This window comes from Lepidochelys kempii, chromosome 15, assembly GCF_965140285.1.
Source record: "Lepidochelys kempii isolate rLepKem1 chromosome 15, rLepKem1.hap1, whole genome shotgun sequence".
Taxonomy (NCBI): Eukaryota; Metazoa; Chordata; order Testudines; family Cheloniidae; genus Lepidochelys; species Lepidochelys kempii.
Genome location: NC_136394.1, coordinates 15,817,747 through 15,841,081, shown reverse-complemented (window position 1 = coordinate 15,841,081; position 23,335 = coordinate 15,817,747). Strand labels below are relative to the sequence as shown.

At 39.6% G+C, this 23,335-nt stretch overlaps 1 protein-coding gene across 7 annotated transcripts in view; it reads left to right on the top strand.

Moving 5' to 3' along the window:
* PPIL2 (peptidylprolyl isomerase like 2) overlaps window positions 1-23,335 on the top strand; it is a 116,033-nt gene that overhangs the window by 27,433 nt on the left and 65,265 nt on the right. For 6 of the 7 annotated variants that reach the window (XR_012155048.2, XM_073312715.2, XM_073312716.2 and 3 more), the window contains exons 6-8: window positions 1,437-1,488; window positions 8,878-8,969; window positions 11,251-11,340. The exons of the other annotated variant lie outside the window; for it this stretch is intronic. Coding sequence is in view for 5 of the 6 variants with exons in the window: in XM_073312715.2 (XP_073168816.1) it covers window positions 1,437-1,488; window positions 8,878-8,969; window positions 11,251-11,340 (234 nt within the window). In the remaining variant the exon portion in view is untranslated. The remainder of the gene's footprint in view (window positions 1-1,436; window positions 1,489-8,877; window positions 8,970-11,250; window positions 11,341-23,335) is intronic. 7 annotated transcript variants of the gene reach the window in all.

The following is a 23,335-nucleotide window of genomic DNA, read 5'->3' as shown; positions in this document are numbered from 1 at the left end:
ACCACTATGTGCCATCAAAATTGAGCCAACAAGTCTTTGCACAAAGCTTATGCAGATCTACAAACAGTAATGAGTAGAGACCTGTCTAGGGATACAAAGAGGAATATAGCTCTCTGCCTTCTTTATTTGTTGATTAATTGATTGTCTGAAAGCAGGACTAGTTGTCTTTTAAAAGGCCTTTGTTGTAGGAGCTCCTCGCAGGAAATCTGGCAGTGACTAAATTTTTCTGGCAGCCTGTATGTTCCTCAGACTAAGCTTTTTTATTGTTATTTCTGAGGTCCTGACTCAGCTTACAAACCTATGGTCCATCATGATACATTGTATTGGTAGGCTTGATACTGCGAGTTTCGGGAGGTGTCCGTTTTAGTTTTACTTGCATTACCAATAGCCATTCTTACCTAAATTCTTAGGGTTGTAAGGGCCTGATTCTATGAGGTGCCCTCAGGCCATTGAAGTCAATGGTAGTTGAGGGTGCGCTGCGCCTGAAAGAGGAAGGCACTCAGCTACAGGATTGGGCACTAAGGTCTGATTATCAAACACTTACTTCTGTCCTATTGAAATAAATGGGGCTCTGTGCTGGAGGATCTCTATGCTCATGTAGAGCCCTGTTGATTTCAATAGGACTTTGCTGTGGCCTGCCTGCAAAGATCAAATTGCAGGATTAGGGCCTGAGAGACTCCCTGTCAAAGCACTCTCTATTCAGGTGAGAAAAAAAAAAAAGTAATTTAATTAGTTCTAGTAGGCCAACTTAATCTTCCCCTTAACTCTAATTCTCAGTCATAAAATCCATGGAACTCTTGCTACAGTATCAGCTGTATTAAAAATTCGTAATGATCAAAAGTATACATTTCCCAAGAGTTCAGATCACCGTTCTTCATTACTTCTGATGTTTTGCTAGTTAGTATGTGGGCTGACGAATAGTCTGTTAAAGCAAAAGATAAACGATAGTTACTTTAGTCACATAGTAATAAATGTAATCACAAAAATAGTTTGCTTGCTTTACGCTCTCCAGCAGAAATGCCTTTCAGAGTTGTCACTTTTAATCAACAAGAATAGCTTTCAATATAATGTATTTGCTGCAAGTTATTGCCTCTCATCTTTTCATGCTGACCCCCTTTTTAATTTGTGCTGAGGCAAAGTATAAATTGAACTATTTCATCTCAGGTTTATTACATTTGTATTAGGACAATACTGTATCAAGCTACAATACTGTAATGTGTTTCCCTGTTCTCAAGTTCCCTAAATATGATTTCTGGGGATTGGCTCTATCCTCTTTCATTTCCAGAGTTACTGTGATAATATAACAGGCAGTTTATTATTGACGATGATGCAGTCAGTGTAATAATAACAAGCTTCATTAATGCCATGGTATTATTTTATTTCTGAGGTCAGTGTTAGCAGTGATTAATTTTTCCATATTTTATTGTATCCCTTAGAAACTAGATGCCAAATCTCTTGTCAAACTAAACTTCGCTAAAAACAATGAAGGTGAGTTGGTGCAATCTTTATTTTTTCTGAACGCTTTTACAAAGCAGGATTATTTTATAGCTATAGGTTCATGTACTAAAATAATGTGTTACCTTCCATGTAGGATCCATAATTTTATTTTTGAGCCTGTCACTGTTGGAATCAACATGTTCTTCATTAAGGCCCCATTTCTGTCACCCTTACATTGAGTAGTTTCTATTTCTGAAAGTAATCCCATTTCGTTTTGTGACTGCTTGCCGAGTAAGGTACTACATGATGAGAGTAAGTGTTTCTGGAAGGATGAAATTACATGGTGTGTTATCTTTAACCGATACCCATAACTACTATAGCCAATTTACTACAAGAATCTGAGCCTGTACCTTAACCCTGGCTTACTTTAGTATTCTGAGATAATGTGCAACAGAATATAAAAGAATAAAGTCTTCATTAATGTTGCAGTGTTATGTCACAGCAGAATTAGAAGCACATTAGCCTGGAAAAGATGTTAATTTTCCCATGCTACTTATTCCCCAGCTTCCCAGTCAATTCAGTGGAATAGTCTCTGGGTTTTAAAAGACCAAGGGAAAGGGAAATGCTACCTTCGCTAAGGATATAGTAACATTGTGGGAAAGGTTTCAGAGTAACAGCCGTGTTAGTCTGTATTCGCAAAAAGAAAAGGAGTACTTGTGGCACCTTAGAGACTAACCAATTTATTAGAGCATAAGCTTTCGTGAGCTACAGCTCACTTCCTCAGATGCATATCGTGGAAACTGCAGCAGGCTTTATATATACACAGAGAATATGAAACAATACCTACTCCCACCCCACTGTCCTGCTGGTAATAGCTTATCTAAAGTGATCATCAGGTGGGCCATTTTCAGCACAAATCCAGGTTTTCTCACCCTCCACCCCCCCACACAAATTCACTCTCCTGCTGGTGATAGCCCATCCAAAGTGACAACTCTTTACACAAAGTGCATGACAATCAAGTTGGGCTATTTCCTGCACAAATCCAGGTTTTCTCACATCCCCCCCACCCCCATACACACACAAATTCACTCTCCTGCTGGTAATAGCTCATCCAAACTGACCACTCTTCAAGTTTAAATCCAAGTTAAACCAGAACATCTGTGGGGGGGGGGGTAGGAAAAAACAAGAGGAAACTGGCTACCTTGCATAATGACTTAGCCACTCCCAGTCTCTATTTAAGCCTAAATTAATAGTATCCAATTTGCAAATGAATTCCAATTCAGCAGTTTCTCGCTGGAGTCTGGATTTGAAGTTTTTTTGTTTTAAGATAGCGACCTTCATGTCTGTGATTGCGTGACCAGAGAGATTGAAGTGTTCTCCGACTGGTTTATGAATGTTATAATTCTTGACATCTGATTTGTGTCCATTTATTCTTTTACGTAGAGACTGTCCAGTTTGACCAATGTATATGGCAGAGGGGCATTGCTGGCACATGATGGCATATATCACATTGGTGGATGTGCAGGTGAACGAGCCTCTGATAGTGTGGCTGATGTTATTAGGCCCTGAAAGCTGAACTTTGTGACTTTGTCCTTACCCATAACTACTTCACATTTGGGGACAATGTATACCTTCAGATCAGCGGCACTGCTATGGGTACCCGCATGGCCCCACAGTATGCCAACATTTTTATGGCTGATTTAGAACAACGCTTCCTCAGCTCTCGTCCCCTAAAGCCCCTACTCTACTTGCGCTATATTGATGACATCTTCATCATCTGGACCCATGGAAAAGAAGCCCTTGAGGAATTCCACCATGATTTCAACAATTTCCATCCCACCACCAACCTCAGCCTGGTCCAGTCCACACAAGAGATCCACTTCCTGGACACTACAGTGCTAATAAACAATGGTCACATAAACACCACCCTATACCGGAAACCTACTGACCGCTATTCCTACCTGCATGCCTCCAGCTTTCACCCTGACCACACCACACGATCCATCGTCTACAGCCAAGCTCTGCGATACAACCGCATTTGCTCCAACCCCTCAGACAGAGACAAACACCTACAAGATCTCTGTCAAGCTTTCTTACAACTACAATACCCACCTGCAGAAGTAAAGAAACGGATTGATAGAGCCAGAAGAGTTCCCAGAAGTTACCTACTACAGGACAGGCCTAACAAAGAAAATAACAGAACGCCGCTAGCCGTCACCTTCAGCTCCCAACTAAAACTCCTCCAACGCATTATTAAGGATCTACAGCCTATCCTAAAGGATGACCCAACACTTTCACAAATCTTGGGAGACAGGCCAGTCCTTGCCTACAGACAGCCCCGCAACCTGAAGCAAATACTCACCAACAACCACATACCACACAACAGAACCACTAACCCAGGAACTTATCCTTGCAACAAAGCCCGTTGCCAATTGTGCCCACATATCTATTCAGGGGACACCATCACAGGGCCTAATAACATCAGCCACACTATCAGAGGCTCGTTCACCTGCACATCCACCAATGTGATATATGCCATCATGTGCCAGCAATGCCCCTCTGCCATATACATTGGTCAAACTGGACAGTCTCTACGTAAAAGAATAAATGGACACAAATCAGATGTCAAGAATTATAACATTCATAAACCAGTCGGAGAACACTTCAATCTCTCTGGTCACGCAATCACAGACATGAAGGTCGCTATCTTAAAACAAAAAAACTTCAAATCCAGACTCCAGCGAGAAACTGCTGAATTGGAATTCATTTGCAAATTGGATACTATTAATTTAGGCTTAAATAGAGACTGGGAGTGGCTAAGTCATTATGCAAGGTAGCCTGTTTCCTCTTGTTTTTTCCTACCCCCCCCCCCCCCCCCCGATGTTCTGGTTTAACTTGGATTTAAACCTGGAGAATGGTCAGTTTAGATGAGCTATTACCAGCAGGAGAGTGAGTTTGTGTGTGTATGGGGGTGGGGGGGATGTGAGAAAACCTTGATCTATGCAGGAAATAGCCCGACTTGATTATGTAAAGAGTTGTCACTTTGGATGGGCTAGCACCAGCAGGAGAGTGAATTTGTGTGGGGGGGTGGAGGGTGAGAAAACCTGGATTTGTGCTGAAAATGGCCCACCTGATGATCACTTTAGATAAGCTATTACCAGCAGGACAGTGGGGTGGGAGTAGGTATTGTTTCATATTCTCTGTGTATATATAAAGCCTGCTGCAGTTTCCACGATATGCATCTGAGGAAGTGAGCTGTAGCTCACGAAAGCTTATGCTCTAATAAATTGGTTAGTCTCTAAGGTGCCACAAGTCCTCCTTTTCTTATTGTGGGAAAGGGAGACCCTCATGTAGAAGTTGATAGAGCTTGTTGTAAGTCCAGGGGGTGTTGTGACTCAGCAGACCTCACTGATCCTCCTTATCAGTCTTCCATGATTTGAACTCCATTTTGAAGACACTGGTAAAATTGGGGGCAAAATGCTCAATAAATCATTTGACAACTCAGGATAATTGTTTTCTGAGGAACTTGTTCATGGCGTCTTCCGAATAACAACCTGTTAGAGAAGAGCCTGTGATTGTGCTTCTGCTGGTTTAGAAACGTAAAATCAAGGATCAATCCAGGACCACCAGTAAGATAAGGGAGACAATTATAGATTGATTAATAATACTTTGCATGTTATATGTTCTAATAACTTTACAACCATTAATTTATAAAACCTCTGAAGCAGGTAATGATCATCATCTCTTTCCTGAGGGGAAAATGTAGGCAAGAAGGGCTCTAGGCATTAGAGATGGGATTAGAATTTAGAAGTTTGTATCTCCTAAATCCTTAGCTAAATCCACTAGACCACACTGTCTGTCATAAGAGTTCTATGATTGGTAACACATTTCTTTAGCGTTCTGCATTCAAATGACAAATCTTAATGCCTTTACAACATTGTCATAAGCGGTAAGACATCAACAAATTGATAAAGGTTTTAAAAACCGAATAGCAATTTTTCGGTGCACAACTTACTATAGCTCCAGCTCAGTACTTTCTGAAAATTGGGCGGCTTTTGGGGATCTCGAGTTGGACACGCCAAAATGGAGGTGACGTTTGGAAATCCTGGCCGTTATATTTTCAGTTCACGATTCAGGGCATTTAGCTATACAGCTACCGTTAACGCGAGTGGGATTAGCTCAATTAAAATGACAAGCTTAGAATATTAAGGCGTCATAATAGAGACTCTTAAGTATAAAGGAGCCATTTCATCGTGAACTCTGATTTTTCTCCACTTACAACTTTTTGCAAAACAGTATCCTTTGGGCTGCAATATTTTATGCTTAATCTCAACCCAAAGGTGAATTTTTAATTTAAATATTACAAGAATTGCAGGCCGAAGAGTAAAGTGTGGGAGGAAGAAGGTGTGTTTTTAAAGGCGTTCTCACCATTTTTTGCTCTCCCATAGTTCAGTAAGATTGCTTTCGAAAAGTCATCCTTGAAATGAATGCATTCCTCCAGGGGCAAAGTACATGAGACATGTTGGAACATAGTTTGTTTCTAAACGTAGTTATGCATATTGTAATTCTTTAACCTTTTTCAGGTGAATTAGCTTGTGCAGGCAAAGATTAGAACATTCTTAGGGGTCCAGGGTATATAATAATGTGCATCATACATCAGGAGTAGGGGTATAACTAAAAAGGCATAGGATTTAGGGTTAGGCTCCTCATCCTAGAATAATGAAGAAGAGCTCCCCTTCTAGTAGGTGTGTGTGTCTCTGTCCCGGGCTATCTGAGGTGGTCCATCACTGTCACCAAAATTGTTCCCATGCCATGCCTCAGCCTGATTGTAAGAAGTCAGGCATGCTGGAATGGGTCGGATATGGGAGCCTGGTTAGCTCCACCCTCTGATTTTCCCCAGAAAAGGAGGTTGGAGATAGGGACCCAGCTTTTCAAAAAAGGACTGGTGATTTTGCGTGCTTCAGTGTTTGGGTGCCCAACCTGAGAGACCCTAAAGGGGCCTGATTTTCAGAGAGTGCACTTTGTGCCAACCAGGTCCCTTTATATGGTGTCTCAGGTAAATCACTAGTATCTCTTGAAAATGTTGTTTGGTGTGACTATTGACAACTAAACCTTTTAGGGTAGGGGATGATTGCTGGAGGGGGCGGATAGTTTGGGGAGTGTTTCATTCTGAATGAGAGAGTGGTAAGAGCAAAGGGAGGTCTCTGATCTGTGTGTGGAAGGGAGAACATGAGGTTATGGGGCATTAAGGCTGGAGCTGGATCCGTATAGTAGAATTTCCTCACTTTTTAGAGTGTAAATTTGTAGCTGAAGTAATGTCCCTTCTTTTGGAGGAGGAATAAATTCTCAGCTTTAACAGTGTATTGGCTTTGGGGAAAACTGCTAAGAGTTTACATGTGGCTTGGAGATTCAGTAACCAATTCTTAGAGCATGGGCCCTATTACTGTGAACTGATTGCAATTTCACTCCTGACATTGCTGGTCAGGAGGGAGAATTTGCTTATGGTAGCAGGAACTGAAACTAATAAATATGATGGAGTTGCTCCTCAGAACCAGTTACACTTAGAGGAAAAGAGTCTTATCTACTGTGAAATGCTCTCGTGTCAGAGCAACTCATTGTACATGAACTACATCGTGAGCTGCCATGGGTGAGAGAGCCCTTGCCATCTGCAAGGGAAAGACGAGTCGCTTTCAGTTAACCCTTCTCTCCTGAGGTTGTGGGTGAACTGGCAAGTGTATACTGAAGTGCAGGCTGCCAGCCAAGACTGGTGGAATGGGTGGGTGGGGGGAAGCACCTGGCAGTACTGTGGGATATATGTAGCTAGCTGTATCATCGGTGCCAAAGTGCGTGCTAGCAGGCTGAAGCACTTTGGGGCAGGGATCATGCTCTTGTTTCGTGTTAGTAGGGTGCTAACACAGTGGGGTCCTGCTCCACAGCTGGGGGGCACAGGCACTAATACTGTACCAATAATAACACAGGCGAGTTTACGGTAGCCGTGAACTTTCCAAACAGCCTTTTTTTAAGAAGAGCCCATTGGGTGGCGCTAGATGAAGTAAAAGGCTACAATATGAAAGGAAGAGACTTGATCTTTATTTCTGTCTGACAGCAGGCATTTCTTAAAACCTGGCTCATGGAATTTTAACACATGCCCAGGTGTCTGTTCTCCTCTTTCATATAGAAAGTCGGGTGAGGAGTGGTTACAGGAAAAGCCATGTAATGCTCTGTCTTTATCTGAGCATCTTCCATTCAGATCAAGATGGAGCACTGTCTTCATGGAGTGCTCCTCTGTATTAAAGATTAAAGCAGCTGCAGTTTCCTTTATTTTAGGCAACTGGGGGCAGGCCTCAGGCTCTAGGTAGCTTGCTTGTGTGTCCCTCAGTGGGACAAAGTAGTGCCGCCCCTGTCATAAAACACCTTCTAAATTTGCCTCTGAAGCGTACACATTCTCATAAAGTACAGAACTTTCCTTCAGTTTTGGGTAGATTAATCAATAAAAAATTCCCAAAATTTCTTATCCTTGCTTTTACAAGTCTGAGATTGGAGCACTATTTCTGGGTGACTCTAGTGGGTGATATCTGTAGGAGCTTCCCTGTCCTGTCTTGGTAGTGCTTTTAGCTATCTTTATTCAATTCTCCCTGCTGTTTTTGATTGATCAGATTGTAATTAGTAGGAAAAGAATCAAATGAGCCAAAGCTGTTTCCGAATTCCCAATCTAGCAAACTGATCAAGAATTAATAATAATCTTCTAATTGCTTTCTGCCAAGTTTATCCATACATTTTCTTGATCCGTTGGCTTTCATCACTATCTTTAGGTAAGATGTGTTTAATATTTATGCTGACCCTCTTAGGAAAATTTACAGCTCAATTTGAGCTGAAGCCAGGTTCTTTATTGAAAAGCATGTGCTTAGGTTTAATGGAATTCTGTTTACTGAGATAGAATACGAAGTGCTGTCTTTTCTGACCAGCAGAACCTGCAAAGGGCACCATCTCATCTGAACCTCTGCTGGATATAAACCAAGATATGTTCCTGAGAACGAGGCTGAAAACAGGGTGGTGGGGGTAGTGAGAAGTTACACTCAACAAGAGTGTCTTGGTTATTACGATATTTATATTGTGATACTGAGTAGACAGCAACCCCATTATGTGACGTGCTATATTGCTGGCTACTGGATGGTGGACTTCAAAGACCCATTTTTCTCTCTTGGTTTATAATACTTCTAGGTGTCATTCTACCTCACCCACCCCCAAGTACTAGAGAAACAAAGCATGAATTAAAAAGACCATAAATTGTACACTGAACATGAAAAATGCATTTGTTTTATAGAAAGAATGTAAATATTCTTCACAAAGGCAACTAAAGCAACCATTCCATTTGTCTAAACAACCATAAGAAACTCATGCAGAATTTGTTTTTTGTTTTTTTCCCCTCCTCCCCCACAGGTAATTACCATTGTCCAGTGCTCTTCACTGTCTTCACCAATAACTCCCATATAGTGGCTATCAAGACGACTGGAAATGTATTTGCTTATGAGGTAGGCTCACCATTGCATTTCAGTGTTAATGGTTTACACTTGTAGCATCTTTCGTTCAGGGCTCTCAAAGAGCTTTACAGAGGTGGGTAAGTGTTGTCCCTGTGTTGCAGACAGGGAAGCTGAGGCACATAGAAGTGAAGAGGCTTCCCTAAGGTCATGCAGCAAACTAGGAGCAGCATGGGGAATAGAATCCAAGTAATTCTAGTTCCCTGCTGTATGCCACGCTATCTCCAATAGGGTGGAATCGACCCCTGTGCCTCGGGCCAGCAAGAGGCCTATACACCACTGAGGTTCCATTTAAGTCTTCAAAATAGGTCTGAAATGGAGCTGAGGCCCTTGGCTTTTTCACAAGGATGAATTTCACTCCTTATGGACATTCCGAATGATTTAAGATGCATATTACTTTTAAAGCCTGTCATTTGAGTAAGCTGCATGTAGCTGAGCCTGAGAGAGAGTTGTAGGTCAGAATGCTTAACTCCTGACTCACTGTCACACTCCTGATTCATTTTCAGTTGAATGAACAAACAACTCTTCTGTGCAGCCAACAACATTTCTTTCTAATATATATCCATGCACAAAGGGCAGATTGGCTGTTTCTAATTTTCTTTAGTAAGCAAGAATATTTTAACTGGAGTTGGAGAAAAATAGATAACTTATTAGTGGACATTTGAGAGCTTCACGTGAACTGCATTTCTCAACTTTTTATTCACATTCTGTGAACATTTGTGTGAACAAAGGTTTGTTTGCAATACAATCAGTTTCAAACCTTTGGGTGAGCATGTACACAGCTTGACTATCCAGGATTGTAATACCGTGGGTCTCAGCATTTCCAGACTACTGTACCCCTTTCAGGAGTCTGATTTGTCTTGCATGCCCTAACTTTCACCTAACTTTAAAAACTGCTTGCTTACAAAATCAGACACAAAAAGTACAAGTGTCACAGCACATTAGTACTGAAAAATTCCTTACTTTCTCATTTTATCTGTATTAAATTTTAGTTTGTACTGACTTTGCTAGGCTTTTTATGTAGCCTGTAGTAAAACTAGGCAAATATTTAGATGAGTTCATGTACCCTCTAGAAGACCTCTGTGTACCCCCAGTGGTACACGTATCCCTGATTGAGAACCACTGTTGTAAGAAATACATGCAGTGAACATTTGTGAACAGTCCACAGGCTGGAATTTGTTCACACAAAACAGACATCAAACTGTTTGAAATACTGAAATTTCAAATAAAAAAAAAAATCAGTTTGGACAATTGCAAACAAGAAAAGGGGCTAAATTCACCAAAAAAAACCCCCACCTCAATATCTTCTCCCAATCCTAAATGGCATTGCACGTTTTAAAATCTCTAGTTAGGGGAACAGATGAGACTGGGTTAGAATACTTGCTATTCTCTTCTGGAAACATGGATACTAGTTTGTTTTGATTACAAGTAAAAATGATTTAGCAGCCTAGTCCTTAATTGATGCTTGCCCATATAGTAGAACTGCTACCCATTTTGCCAAAATTTGCATACCCTGTTAAAGAGACCTCAGCTGAGCAGATGTGTGGGGAAAACTTGCACAGATTTGCTCGCATTAGACATCACTCTCTCCAGTGTAATTTTATTCCTAGGTTATATAAGCCGTAAATTCATTTCTAGACTTTTAAAGTAGCAGAAAAAATGTTACCTATTTTGGTTCTGGGTAGGAGGAGGCACTTGAGTGTGAGTACATCTGTTTCTTTCCTTGTAAGTAAAGCTGTGTCTTCCATGCTTTGATGTAGTGGTGATTCTGGTTTGATTATTTTATTTGTTCAGGAGTACAATGTATTTCTTTGATGTTGATTCCTACCATGCTGTAAACTGCTGCCCATTTTATAAATCACTTTCATTGCACCTGTTAAATTAGAGATTAATATTTCTCCACACATAAAAATGTGGTTCTGTGCATTTTAACTATAATCTAGAAAACTGATGACAGGATTTTCTTTTTGTGCTTGTCTTTAAATTCTTATGTGGAATTTGGTTTAAAAACATGTAGCAACAATGTATGTAGCTAGAGAGTCCTAAATAAAATATTTTTTTATTAGAGATTGTTGAGTCAAATGGTTAGGAAAGAAATACATATGTTTTCCAAAATTAATAAGGAGCCCAGTGAAACAATGTGATCACCTATTGGAGGTGAATGTCTCTAATTTGTTTATGTCATCCTGTGTATTTTTAAAGGGTGCAAGATGTCTTGCATTTGCCTGGCAGATAATTTCAAATTTTAATTTCTTGTTTTCCACCTGGTTGTTAGGCAGTTGAGCAGCTGAACATAAAAACGAAAAGCTACAAGGATCTCCTGACTGATGAACCCTTTACTAGGCAGGACATCCTGACACTGCAGGTAAACCTTCTATTCTGTTCTATTCTGTTTCATGCCTCCTAATACACCCTCTTTTGGAATGGGTTGGGGAGTATTAGGCAGACTGGCCACTCCCTGTTGCACTGCTGATATAAAATGACAACTGATTAGAGAAACAGTATTTTGTAGTGGGTAACAATCGCATCACTTTCATTTGTTCTCCAGATGGCAAACCTAGATATTCCATATAATTTCACCAGAGCTGAAGTGAAACTCTAATCAGATTATTTTTCATTTCATATAGGGTTTGTCTTCACTACGGTGCTAAATCGGCACTTCTGCAATCGATCGGCTCAGTGGTGTCAATTTAGCACGTCTGGTGAAGCCTCAATAAGTAGATGGGAGAGCACTCTCCTGTCTACATAATTAATCCACCTCAACGAGAGGCGGAAGGTATGTCTATGGGAGAGCGTCTCCCGCCAACATAATGTGTTGTAGACACCATGTTAAGTCGATGTAAATTACTTCGCTCAGAAGGGGGCTTCACCCCTGAGCAATGTAATTTACATTGACTTAAGCCATACTGTAGACAAGGCCATAGTAGATCGTGATTAATTAATTAATTTAGCAGGGAAGCCCATTGTGGGTTGCTGAATTTTGTGGATTAATAATTTTGTGGAGTAAGCATACACATTGGGTAAAAAGAAAATCAATGAATCTGCATCGGAAACATACACTGTTCTTGTATTTTGACAAGTGTACTTGTAATTATGTAACACATTACACTATACAAGTAAATGTATTGTACTGTGGTGTAACCATAATGAAATGTTAGTTATGAGACCTGGCTATTAAATCTTTGCTTAAAAGTGGCATGAAACCATTGGGTAATTGTAAGAATTATCAGTTTTGCAGTTTAGCCAAGTGGGAATTAGCCAGCATCTACTGTAATTGTTTATAATGTTAACTAGAAGGAGACATAGATGGCCAGAGCCTTCTTTATGTTTAGCTAGCCAGTCAGATGGCCAATAAGACATGAACCATGTTGTCATAAGAAATTAAAATAATCCACATATAAATTTTCAGCTATTTAAAAGATGAAAAACTGATTAAATTGATACTGTTTTATTTTAGGGGTGATTTTTAAAAATGAAAATCTGAGCAAAGTAGGTTTTTCAAAATGTCTCTACATCTAGAAGAAAACTGGCAGCAATACAGAATTCTTCACCTGAATGTTTTGCTTATGTCTGTTACCGTGTAAAATCTGTTTGTTTAAAAAAAAAAAAAAAAAAAAGTTATAAAACTAGAAAGATGTAACTATGTTCTAGGTAGAAATAAAATGTAAAACTTCAAAGATAATTAGTACATTTACAAAGGAAGTTGGGAGTCTTTATTTTCTCTGAATATGAAATGCTACTAAGGTTGTTCGTTTTTTTTAGTGAGTTTACTAGTACTCGCAAAAAGAAAAGGAGTACTTGTGGCACCTTAGAGACTAACCAATTTATTTGAGCATGAGCTTTCGTGAGCTGTAGCTCAAATAAATTGGTTAGTCTCTAAGGTGCTACAAGTACTCCTTTTCTTTTTGCGAATACAGACTAACACGGCTGTTACTCTGAAACTTTACTAGTACTGGAACCCATAATAAGAGACTGTAAAACTACTTTATAATCCGCTGTAATAGGCACTTAGCTTACAAAGAAATTTACTATAAAATGAGTTTAAATATTAGACCTTAAAATGATTTTATTGTTAAGCTTGCATTACAGCAAGATAAAAATTTGTTTTATACTGGTGGATTATGCCACTGGAGTCACCGATTAGTACATATCTCTTATGAATGAGAGAATTGTCACCAGTGGTAGGCTGATAAATGCAAATTTAAGCTGCAAATGTTCCTTAAATAAATTTATTTGTTCATGGGAAGAAGTATGCTGTTTCCTCTTGTATTGCTGTGCTGAAAAGCATGTGTACAGTTGTCATCTCTCTACCCCGCCACCCCCCCACCCCCATCCTTCTGGCTCTATGACTGTTCAGGCTACTACAAAATTAAACATTTCAGCCCAGTGAATGCAGGGCCCACAACTTTCCTCAGATTCAAGTTTCAAAGCTTCCGACAGGATGATATCTGAATCTAACTGCCAAGATGCTAATGGTTTTGCTTCAGTGATGAGACTCTAAGTGACTATTGTATTTGCACCATCATTATGGAAAACCAAACAGTTTTGAATGAGTGATTAAAATCTGCAGTCATTTAAATAAGTGTTAGGATTTTAACATGTTCCATAGGTACATATCTTAAATATATTAATAAAAACAGCTGTCTGTTACTCAACTAAACTTACTGTATTTAAATGTTCCTTTCTAAATTCTCTTAGATGCATAAATCTTCCAAAAACTAGCATGACTGCTTGCAGGGGGTTATATGAATTTACTTGCATCTTACTTCTGCCTCTTCTGTGAAGTTGTATTTCTCTCTCAATCTGCAGCAGTCTATATATTAACATAAATGACTTAGGCTGTGTACCAATGACCAGTCAGTCATATTTAGACCCCCCCCGACCACCTATGTGGAGATAGTACCCATGTTGTTAAATTGCACTTTTGACACCACCCATGCACTCATCTAGGATGACCTGCATAGTATGTGTGTGGATTTGCTACTCTTAAGAAATGCAGTCATCCCAACTCATGCTGACTAAACCTTTCTACTATACTGTTGGGTGGTGTAATCTATTTTATTTTCTCAAATCTATCTGGAAACCACTGAAATGCAGAGGAGAAATTTGCGTCAGTGGAATGCGAAACACATTTTGAGAAACCAGCACACAATCATTTTAAACACGTTTTGCTTTTCTGACTCAACATTCTGTTTTCAAAACTAACTTGTGTAGGCCATTACTCCCAAACTGTTCCTATTGGGGGCGGGGGGTGGAATTGTCATTGGGATGAAAGTCAGTTTATGTATAGCAGCTTTCAGTGGCTGAAGGAGTTCGTTTTTAACACAAAATCAGTGCACATGCCAGCCCTATTTTAGTGAATGCAGTAAATTCTCATGTGCCTGGTTGGACTATGCAGCATGAACTACATTTATCTGCTCAGGCATGTAGCAGACCACTGACTAAATTTGTCTCTGTCTCACCACATTTGGTTCTGCAGCCTCAAAGTATAAGAGGTATTTTAAAAGTGAACAAAGAAAAGGAATTTTCTGTGACAGAAAACAAAAAAAGCTAAGAGATTCACATTAAATGAGGAAATGAACCATTTGTGTCCTCCAACATACCAGCATAATGGGGTGCACTGAGGAAATAGTGTAGGGACACTTGTTGTGTGTAGGTGTTAGAGCATACAGAAGTGTGTCAAAGGGGTCAATTATCAAAGTAGTGCACAGAGACTTAGCTGTGTAACTCTCATTCAGGTCAATGGGTGTAATGCAACTGAATCCCCGTGTGCTATACCTTGAAACTATACCTTATTACTTTTCATTCTTAGGCAGGAATTTCCAGGGGTTTTTGTCATGACCCTCATGTTTTTGTTTTTTTAATGTGTGAATTCATTATTATTTCTTATGTACTGTTTTTCCTTTTGGTAAATCATTTAGAAGAAAGACCAAGGTCTTTGGCTTTCTTCCTTATAAATTCTCTGTGTCGAGATGACCCTGGGCAGTGAGTGACTTGACCCTTGCAAGCCCTGTCACTAGTTGGCTTTGTTTCTTAGCCAAAGACCATCACTGGGTTGAGTTTGCAGCTGGAACTCTGGCTTATGTACATTGTCTCTTTGGAAAGCTTTCAACTATATATTTAAATCTTTAATTGTCACAGGTTTCTTTGCTTTCCTGACATGAGTTGAATGTCCTTGTGTCTGAGAGAGCAAGAACTGAGAGCTGGATTGGTAGTTCTGACCCTGCTTGCCGGCAAAGCATCAGGCACGGAGGAGGGGTTTCTATAAAAAGCATTCTTTACTTTCCAAATAGCAACTGAATGGAACTGTATTTTTAGTAGCTCAGTTTATTGACAGAAAACAGACTATGGAAATGCTTCATCGAAATGTCCTAGGAAGCAGATGGGGGCACATGTGTTACTGTAACTGATTTTGTAGTGAAATATAAATAGAGTTCAAGTGGAAAGCTAGATTAATGTGTGTTTATCAGGTATTTTCCAGATGTATGACCACATTTTTCCTTTCTGTTACATACAGCAGAATCCTACAGCTGCTGAGGAAATATTTGTTAAAATAGCAAATGACCCCCAAATTAACCTGCCTTTAAAGTGTTTACTTCTTTTGAAGAAGGTGGAGGTGTGGTGTTTTTAATACTTATTCTTTCTAGAATAGAATTACTTAGAGGTATAACAGAAAAATTGTAATAAGTACCAATTACCAACACTAATAATGAGTTGCACAAATACTGATCAGACTTTTTTTTACAGCTTGGCTGATGAGCATCCACTCAACTGACTGGATATGTTTGTTGCTTTATACAGTCATACCTGGATTGCTTTTAGTAAAAAAGGGCAAAACAAAACTACACTTCTGATCTGGAACAAAAAGCAAACTCAGAATTCGATTTTTTAACAATGACAATATCTTACGTTTATATTGTACTTTTCTGTGTAAAGAGCTTTATGCACTTGCATATACATAAATTGCTTTAGCCACCACTGGCCTGGTGTGGAACATGGCAACTGTTTAACATTACACAGCAGCATTACACTACCCCTCGGGAAGCAGCAAAGAATAAGATCATCTCTGCTTAAAATTTTCAGGGGAATGTAGGTAGGCAGAATGCAGCTACCAAAACTGGCATTTGGCTAGGACACTAGGTCTAGTGTCTCCAATCCTGCAAAAGGTGTCATGGGTTCTTTTCTCTCTGTAAGTGATCAGGGCCCTGAGTTTTACATACCATCACAGAAGGCAGCATTTTTAAGTGTACTACTTGCCATAATGCCATTCTGGGGCAATGATTCAGTACTAGTTCAGATGAAGGAATGCCCTACTGGATCTCTGAGCACCACTTCCCAAACCACAAAAGACTTTCCTTGGGAGTGGGTCTTCCATTCAAATACCTGGCCCGATCCTGGGTAGCTTGTGAGATCTCATGAGATCACAGTAGGAGAATGGTATTGGCTGCAAACAGCTACCATAGGATAATAGAAGCTAGATGGAATGCTCATCTTATGTCAGCTAGTTGTATGATTGATCCATCTTTAACATTTCCTGATGGTTTGTTCAGTAGAAGTTTAAAAGTCCACCCCTGCTGTTGAGAGACCATTCTTGAGAGCAAAGTGTATTAGGCTGGGGAAGCTTCTCCTGATACTCAGCCTAAATGTTTCTTTCCAAAATGTAGATCTCTTGTTTTTCCATAAATAATTAACTATTTCCACTTAACAGTTGGGGGTTTACACTCTCTTCAGATATTTGGTACTCTGTCATCTCTTAGCCGAACATCTCTCTCTCTTGCTCTCTCCCCTTTAATCTCTCCTCATCAGTCAGTAACCCAGATCACCGTTGTAGCTCTTGTGTGAACTCCCTCCACTTCGTTAGTATCTTTCTGATACGTGGTGCTCAGAAATATACACAGTATTCCAGGTACAGTCGCACCAGAACCGCAGAGAGAGTGACTGTTAGGTCCTTGCTCTAAATACACCTGACCTCAGTCTTTATACCCCCAAAATTACATTGTCCTTTTCCTGGCTGCCATATATTGCTCCAAACACACGTTTAATTTGCTGTCCTCTATCACCTGAGGACTACTTCATCCAAGTTTCTCTCTCCTATAGATTACAGTTCAGATTGTTTTCCCCCAGCTGTATTAATTGGTATCTCTTACAAACTGAATTTTGTTATTTTGAACATTTCTAATCTTTCTAGGTCTCTGCATTTTCTCTGTCTTGATTGGAAGTCAACTCTCCCAATTTAACATTGTCTACAGATTTCACTAACATGTTTCCAGATAACTAACAAAGATCTTAAATACTCCAGGACTTAATACTGATCCCTGATACTAATGATACAGACCCTCTTTGTAAATTGCATTGATATCTTTGGATGAAACATAAGAGCAGGTATTGGTGATATTTTTGATATCCCATAAGAGATCTCTCACCCACCCCCTCATTTGATAAACTGCCGATGTTACACTTTTAGCTAGTTTTCAATGTGTATGTCCCCTCCACAAAGCAATTTGAATTAATTTTTCAAGTAAGATTTTATGAGTTGATATTAAATCCCAACATATGGCCTGTACTACATTCCCTTCAGACTTTAATTTGGAGATTCTGTCAAAGCAATCAAGTTCGGCTGGCAACATTTATTCTTTATGAACCCATGCTGGTTATTGTATATTAATTATAGGTTAAACCCAAATGTAACATCTTGCCTCTTTCTCTTTGAGTAGTTGTGAAGATCTGGGATAGAAGGCAGTGTACATGTTTCTACCAGAATGTGTTATATGGGACGGGGAAATCTGAGGCTCCTACCACAGCTCAGGGGCAGATGACCAGAAACGCAAAGAGTCAGATTTTTTGCCTTGAGAGGATAAGCCTACACTCACTCTGTGAAAAGTGCTGAGCTCTGTGGGCCTCCTGAAGGAGCTATATGAGGTACAGTGTATGTTAAGAGCTTCCTAGTGTGCAGCAGCAATGTACCTTCTGCAATAACCCCACGCCCCCTTTAGGGTGGATGGTGTATCGTGTATTGAGGGGTGGTAAGCAAAGAGGAGTCTCTGCATATTAGTGCTCAGGGACTCTCAGCCCTTCACCACCCCTGTGCATCCATGCACACCCAAGCCCTAAAGTTTGCTGAGATACAGAAAAATTATTCCTGCTATGCACTGTAAAACCATATACAAGTTACTGTTGGCGTCCAAGCCTGCAGGGGATGGGCGTCCTGTGAGAGGAACTGTGCTGCCTCTCTAGGTTTTATTCAATAGCAATCATTGTGGGTGATGAAGAAGCTGAGTTGACAATCTTGTCTCTTTCTCATTGGCCAGGAGGGTGCTGCTTGTCACATGGGGCTGCCAGAAAAATTATTATAAAATGTGGTTGTGCAAGTCAAATGGTTCCAGAGCTGTAACTGGCTTAGTCCCCGTAAATAACGGAGTGTTAGAAAGATTAATGGATTTAATCCCCAGTGCTTTGAACCACAAAAAATGATGGAATGGTGTTTTCTCAGGAGAAGTGACTAGAGAAGAAAAATCAGGGCATAAAACATACAGTGGCAGATATATTTGCAGCCATTTAAAAATAAAGTATGTATGTATTGCTGTGTGGTTTTTTTTAAGTGTTGCTGTACAGCCTAATCAGCTGTAGACAAGACATGCATCCTGACAAGCTGTTGAACACCACTGGTGTTTGTGAGAAGAAGCATAACTAATGAACAAAGTTGGAGGTAGCTGAGCTGTGTGCTAATTGATATTGTACTCTTGAGCCATTTCCCATTTGCTATTCTATTTGTCTAAAGGGTAAAGCAAACACTTTCTATGGAGACAGAGGGCTCCTTGGCAATGAACGGGGTGCACAGTCATTGCATACAATCAGAAGGGGCTGGATACAGGGATGACGTGGTAGGGACACACCACTCTATCTGAGCTTCCTGTGGTATGGGGTAGGACATGGTTGGGTCCAGATGATTTCCACTGTGTGAATCCTCTCACCATTAACCAGCATTGTGGAAGGCAGTGTAAGTGCCCATGGAGGTTAGTCCAGCCGCTATGCTGGAGTAACCTCTATGAAGCAGCTCTGAAGCCACTTCACAGCTTGTGCAGGAGGGTTCCTAATCAGGCTGGGTGCATTCACCCCAAAGGCAGTTTTCAAAGTGTACATAACAAGTGAGAATTCTTGGGAGACTGATCTTATCATCCCATTAAAGTCATTAGCAAAACTCCCCATTAACTCTGTCTTGAATTAGGCCCCTCTGTATGTTTTTTTTAATCTCTAAATTCCATGATTTTATCGCTGCCTAAAAGGACATATATAGTATTGCCAGCACCAAGTATTCAAAAATCATGACTGAGGCCCCCAATTCATATCTTTTAAAATGGGTTAGTTTTTTTTGCCTCCTGGTTTTGAATCTCTAGGATGTACTTGGGTCACGTTTTTAAGCTTGTATTCCACAATCATGAGGGCTAGAAACTTTAAAAACAAACAAAAAACTGATTCTCACTTAATGAAAGGTCTTCAAGGGCCAGGGCTTTAAGAAAAACATTAAATATCATGAGATTTATGGCAAAATTGTAACAGCTGGCAACACTGTGAAATTCTTACCTGTTAGTAATTTGTTAAAGTTTAAATCAGAAAGAACCTCAGAATTTTAATTTACTATTTTTTAACATTTCACCTTTAATAATGAAGAGGCTAGTTAGTTTTATTTTGTTTTGTTTTTTAATCATTAGTTTTATTTCCAGGCTCTCCTGCATTAACACAAAGGGTTTTTATGGTCAGAACAGTTGAGAGGAATGTTTAAATAGAAAAGAAAAAAAGTTCATTGAAAATGATAAAATTAAATACTCCATTCAGATTGGGGCTTAAAAATAAAAAATATCATGCTGAAACTATTTAATGAACCATAAGTTTCAATTTCATTAGACTTGCTGTAGTTTAAAAAAAGTGAACAGAAACAGGTTAGGCCTCTTTCTCTTAACCCACCATTGCCCTTTATTGCTAGCTACAAAAAAAGCAATTCCACATTTTTGTAGCTAGTAACAAAAGGCAAGTTTGTACAAAGAGGCAGGTATGTACAGCAATTACCCAGGAATTTTTAGCTCTTGGTCCTTCACCTTAACTGGAGCAGGGGCACTCCCTATTGACTCCAGTCATTTTCTACAAAGGAGAGTCCATCCATACAACTATGGTGCCTTGAAACAAGTGTCTTAATCTCTACATCTGTCTTCTCAACACTCATGTCTTGATTTGACTCCCTCTCTCATCTGATTCTCTGCACAATAACAGTCATTGGTGTAATGAGATGAACCTGGCATGTTGAATATTTTATTAATAGTTGGACAGTTTCTTCCTGAAAGGGATATGTCCAAAGAATGTGTATTATTTGTGTTTTTATTTGGATTTTATTTGGACAAAAAATAACTTGTCCACATTATCTGCAGCACAAGTTAGGATTGGTCAGACCTATTTTGCGAAGTTTTTGGGGAGAGGTGTGCTTAGTAGAACCCTGCAGTATTCTGTACATAAGTTAACATCTGTTGCTGTGCTCTTGCAGTCAACATATGTCTCGTTCTAAATTAAACTCTTCCTAGTGAATCACAATGCTTAATTTTAGAGGGAGGAGTCAGTTGACTTATTGCCCTAGATAACCTGACTGAGATGCCACTCTCAGATTTCAAGTTATAGAACATTTCTTCAATGACGGAAGGAAAAATACACTTGTAGTATGTATGCTGCTTAATTGGCCTGCCTACTCAATGTACAGTGAAATTCCTGCATTGCAGAAATGAGAATAGAAGGATGATAGTATAAATCAAATCTTTAAAGGTTTCTACTTGAATAAAACAGCCCACCTGAGTATAATGAAGAATAGCTCACAAGGCCTTGGGGTTTCTCATTTGTGTCATTCATGCTTAGAACTCCAAAGGACAGAGAGACAGAACAGCTATGATCTCTAAGGAGATGAGGTTGCAGTTTGCTGTTTACCATATTCCATACTGTGATTCTTGAGTTATGAAGAGGTAGTTAAATGAGGTTTTGGAGAGCCAGGGGAAGTATATAGAGGGGTGGGTGGCTATAAAGGCTTCTTCCTTAGTTGCTCAGTGTCAGCGGTCACACTGATTAAGCCAATAAGCAACTAAAAGTATTATGGCTGTGAAATGCTACCTTTTAAAGTTAGCTACCTTGAGGAGTCTGTGATATCCTGAACGCTTAAGACTTCGCTTTATGGAGGCCTTTAAGTAACTAGATATCTAAATTTATTTAAATTATGTATAAAATATAAATAAATTTAATCATGAGGCTTTTGTAAAAGAGAATATAATGTATGTTACCAGATTAATCTTTATTGTAGGCCACTTTTTCTCCCTCCATCTCCCTGTTACAAAGAGAGCCTGTTCCAGGAGCAACTCTTACCCCTAAGCTTGAGCAGGAGTGGCAGAAATGTGACTTTCTGTAAAATCCTTATGTTCTCTATTAATATGATGATGTATTTTCAGATCCCTGGAATGGGTAAATTGTCTTATTCTCTTCACCTGTAGTGTCCTGGCATGCTTATAGCTTTCTGTAAGTAAACGTTGTAGCCTGTGAGTAGCTAGAGGAATGCGTGAAAACAGGCAATCTGCATTTTCTGTTGGCAGTTGAAAGTTGTGCCTTTGCCTGGGCTTTTTTTGTTTTGTTTTTCATTTATGCCTCACTTCCCTCTATGATGTCAATTTAGAGATCAGAAATTACCCCTGGATTTTTTGGGGGCATGTTATACTTATTTTTTGTGCTAGAACAGTTTGTTTATATACAAAAGTGAAAGAGCATACCAGGATGGTTAAGAAATGCGCCCAGATTTCCTATTCCTGGAAATCAAAAGCTACATTCTCTTACGCTAGAGCTCAAAGAAAAGAAACAATATCTAGCTTTTCAACATCAAATGCCTTGGTGAGGCTGCATCCTAGTTGCTGTTGTGGAACTGAAAAATAATGGGAAATGATTTGACGGGGGGAAGGAGGAGAGAAGCAAACAGGCGAGCCAGTGGGTCGTCATTAGGGTGCAAACTCATGCAGGCAGATTTCATAAATGTCTTTTGGTTTTACTGCCAGCAATAAAACTAAAGATTTATTCACCAATGGAGGCATACAATTTCAGGGATGAATGAAAGGCATAATTGTATCATTTAATGAGAGATGAAGCCACAGCTCTGCTGTATTAACCATTGACTTAGTAGAGATGGAATCTTGAGAACTTTCTAATTGAAAGTAACAATTTGAGTAATTTTGTTACTTTTTTTGAATAATTATACTATTCACATTCATGTCAGTGTATTAGTCACTAACCTAGTCTGCAATATTTTTTTTTGAATGTTTGACTGTTGTATTTTTATTAAGGTATTTTAGATTTTGTCTCCTCAAGCAACCTTTACCACTTCACAACTCTCTTTATTTTCTGTAAGATATAATTTCCTGGAATAATTATTTATCCTGATGTGATGTTGTGACCTCTTTGCTTGAAAGATGAGCTTACAAGGGCCAAGCCTTAGGGGGGAAATGATGATTATGAGGAAAGATTAAGGATTATTGAATGATACTGCCTCTCCAGTAGGCATCCCCATGTCTTAACCACTTTAACTAAAGGTCAAACAAAATTGTACAGGAAGCCACATGGCCACACAGTTTAAAGATCCACATCTAGTAGGTCATTAATTTTTTTGCTGGTTCTTTGAGTGGGTCACTTAATAGAGTTTTCAGTGTGATACTTATTTGTTGCTTATTTAACATCGTCTTGTAAATGAGGATTGCACCATACGAAACATCGCCTAAGAAACTGTCCCTGCCCCCAACAGCTTACAGTCTAATAGAGCATACTTGGTCTGAGGATATTTAGGTTTTGAAATGCTCCACAAAAGTTGATTAAAGCTCACAGCCTTTGTGTGTGTGAGGCGTGTTTTTATTGGTAGAGAAAGAGCTGAAGGGATTTGCTTCCGGTCTTACAGCAAGTGGCAGAAATAAGGCTAGCCCTCATGACTCCTGGTCCCCTTTTCTATCCACTAGTGTGACTACCCTTCTCTTGGATCAGCTACTTGACCCTAGCAAGATGTGCTGGCAAAAACATGTGCAAGGTGACTTTTCGGATCAAATCCCAAAGGAAGACTGCAATCCTGCAATTCACTGCATCTTCTGCCAGAGTGCAGCAAATTACAGGCTTCTGACCTAACACATCTGTGAAGTCAGTGGGAGTTTAGACGGAGTAAGGACCTCAGATTCAGCTCCTAATGTCCCTCAGAGTGAGCATTTGCTCCCTACTAGTATTAAGTGGCTTAAAAATGAGTGTAGTGCTTCAAGGTTTTTTGTTTAGCTATACAGTTTACAGAGATATCACTAAACTGATTTACT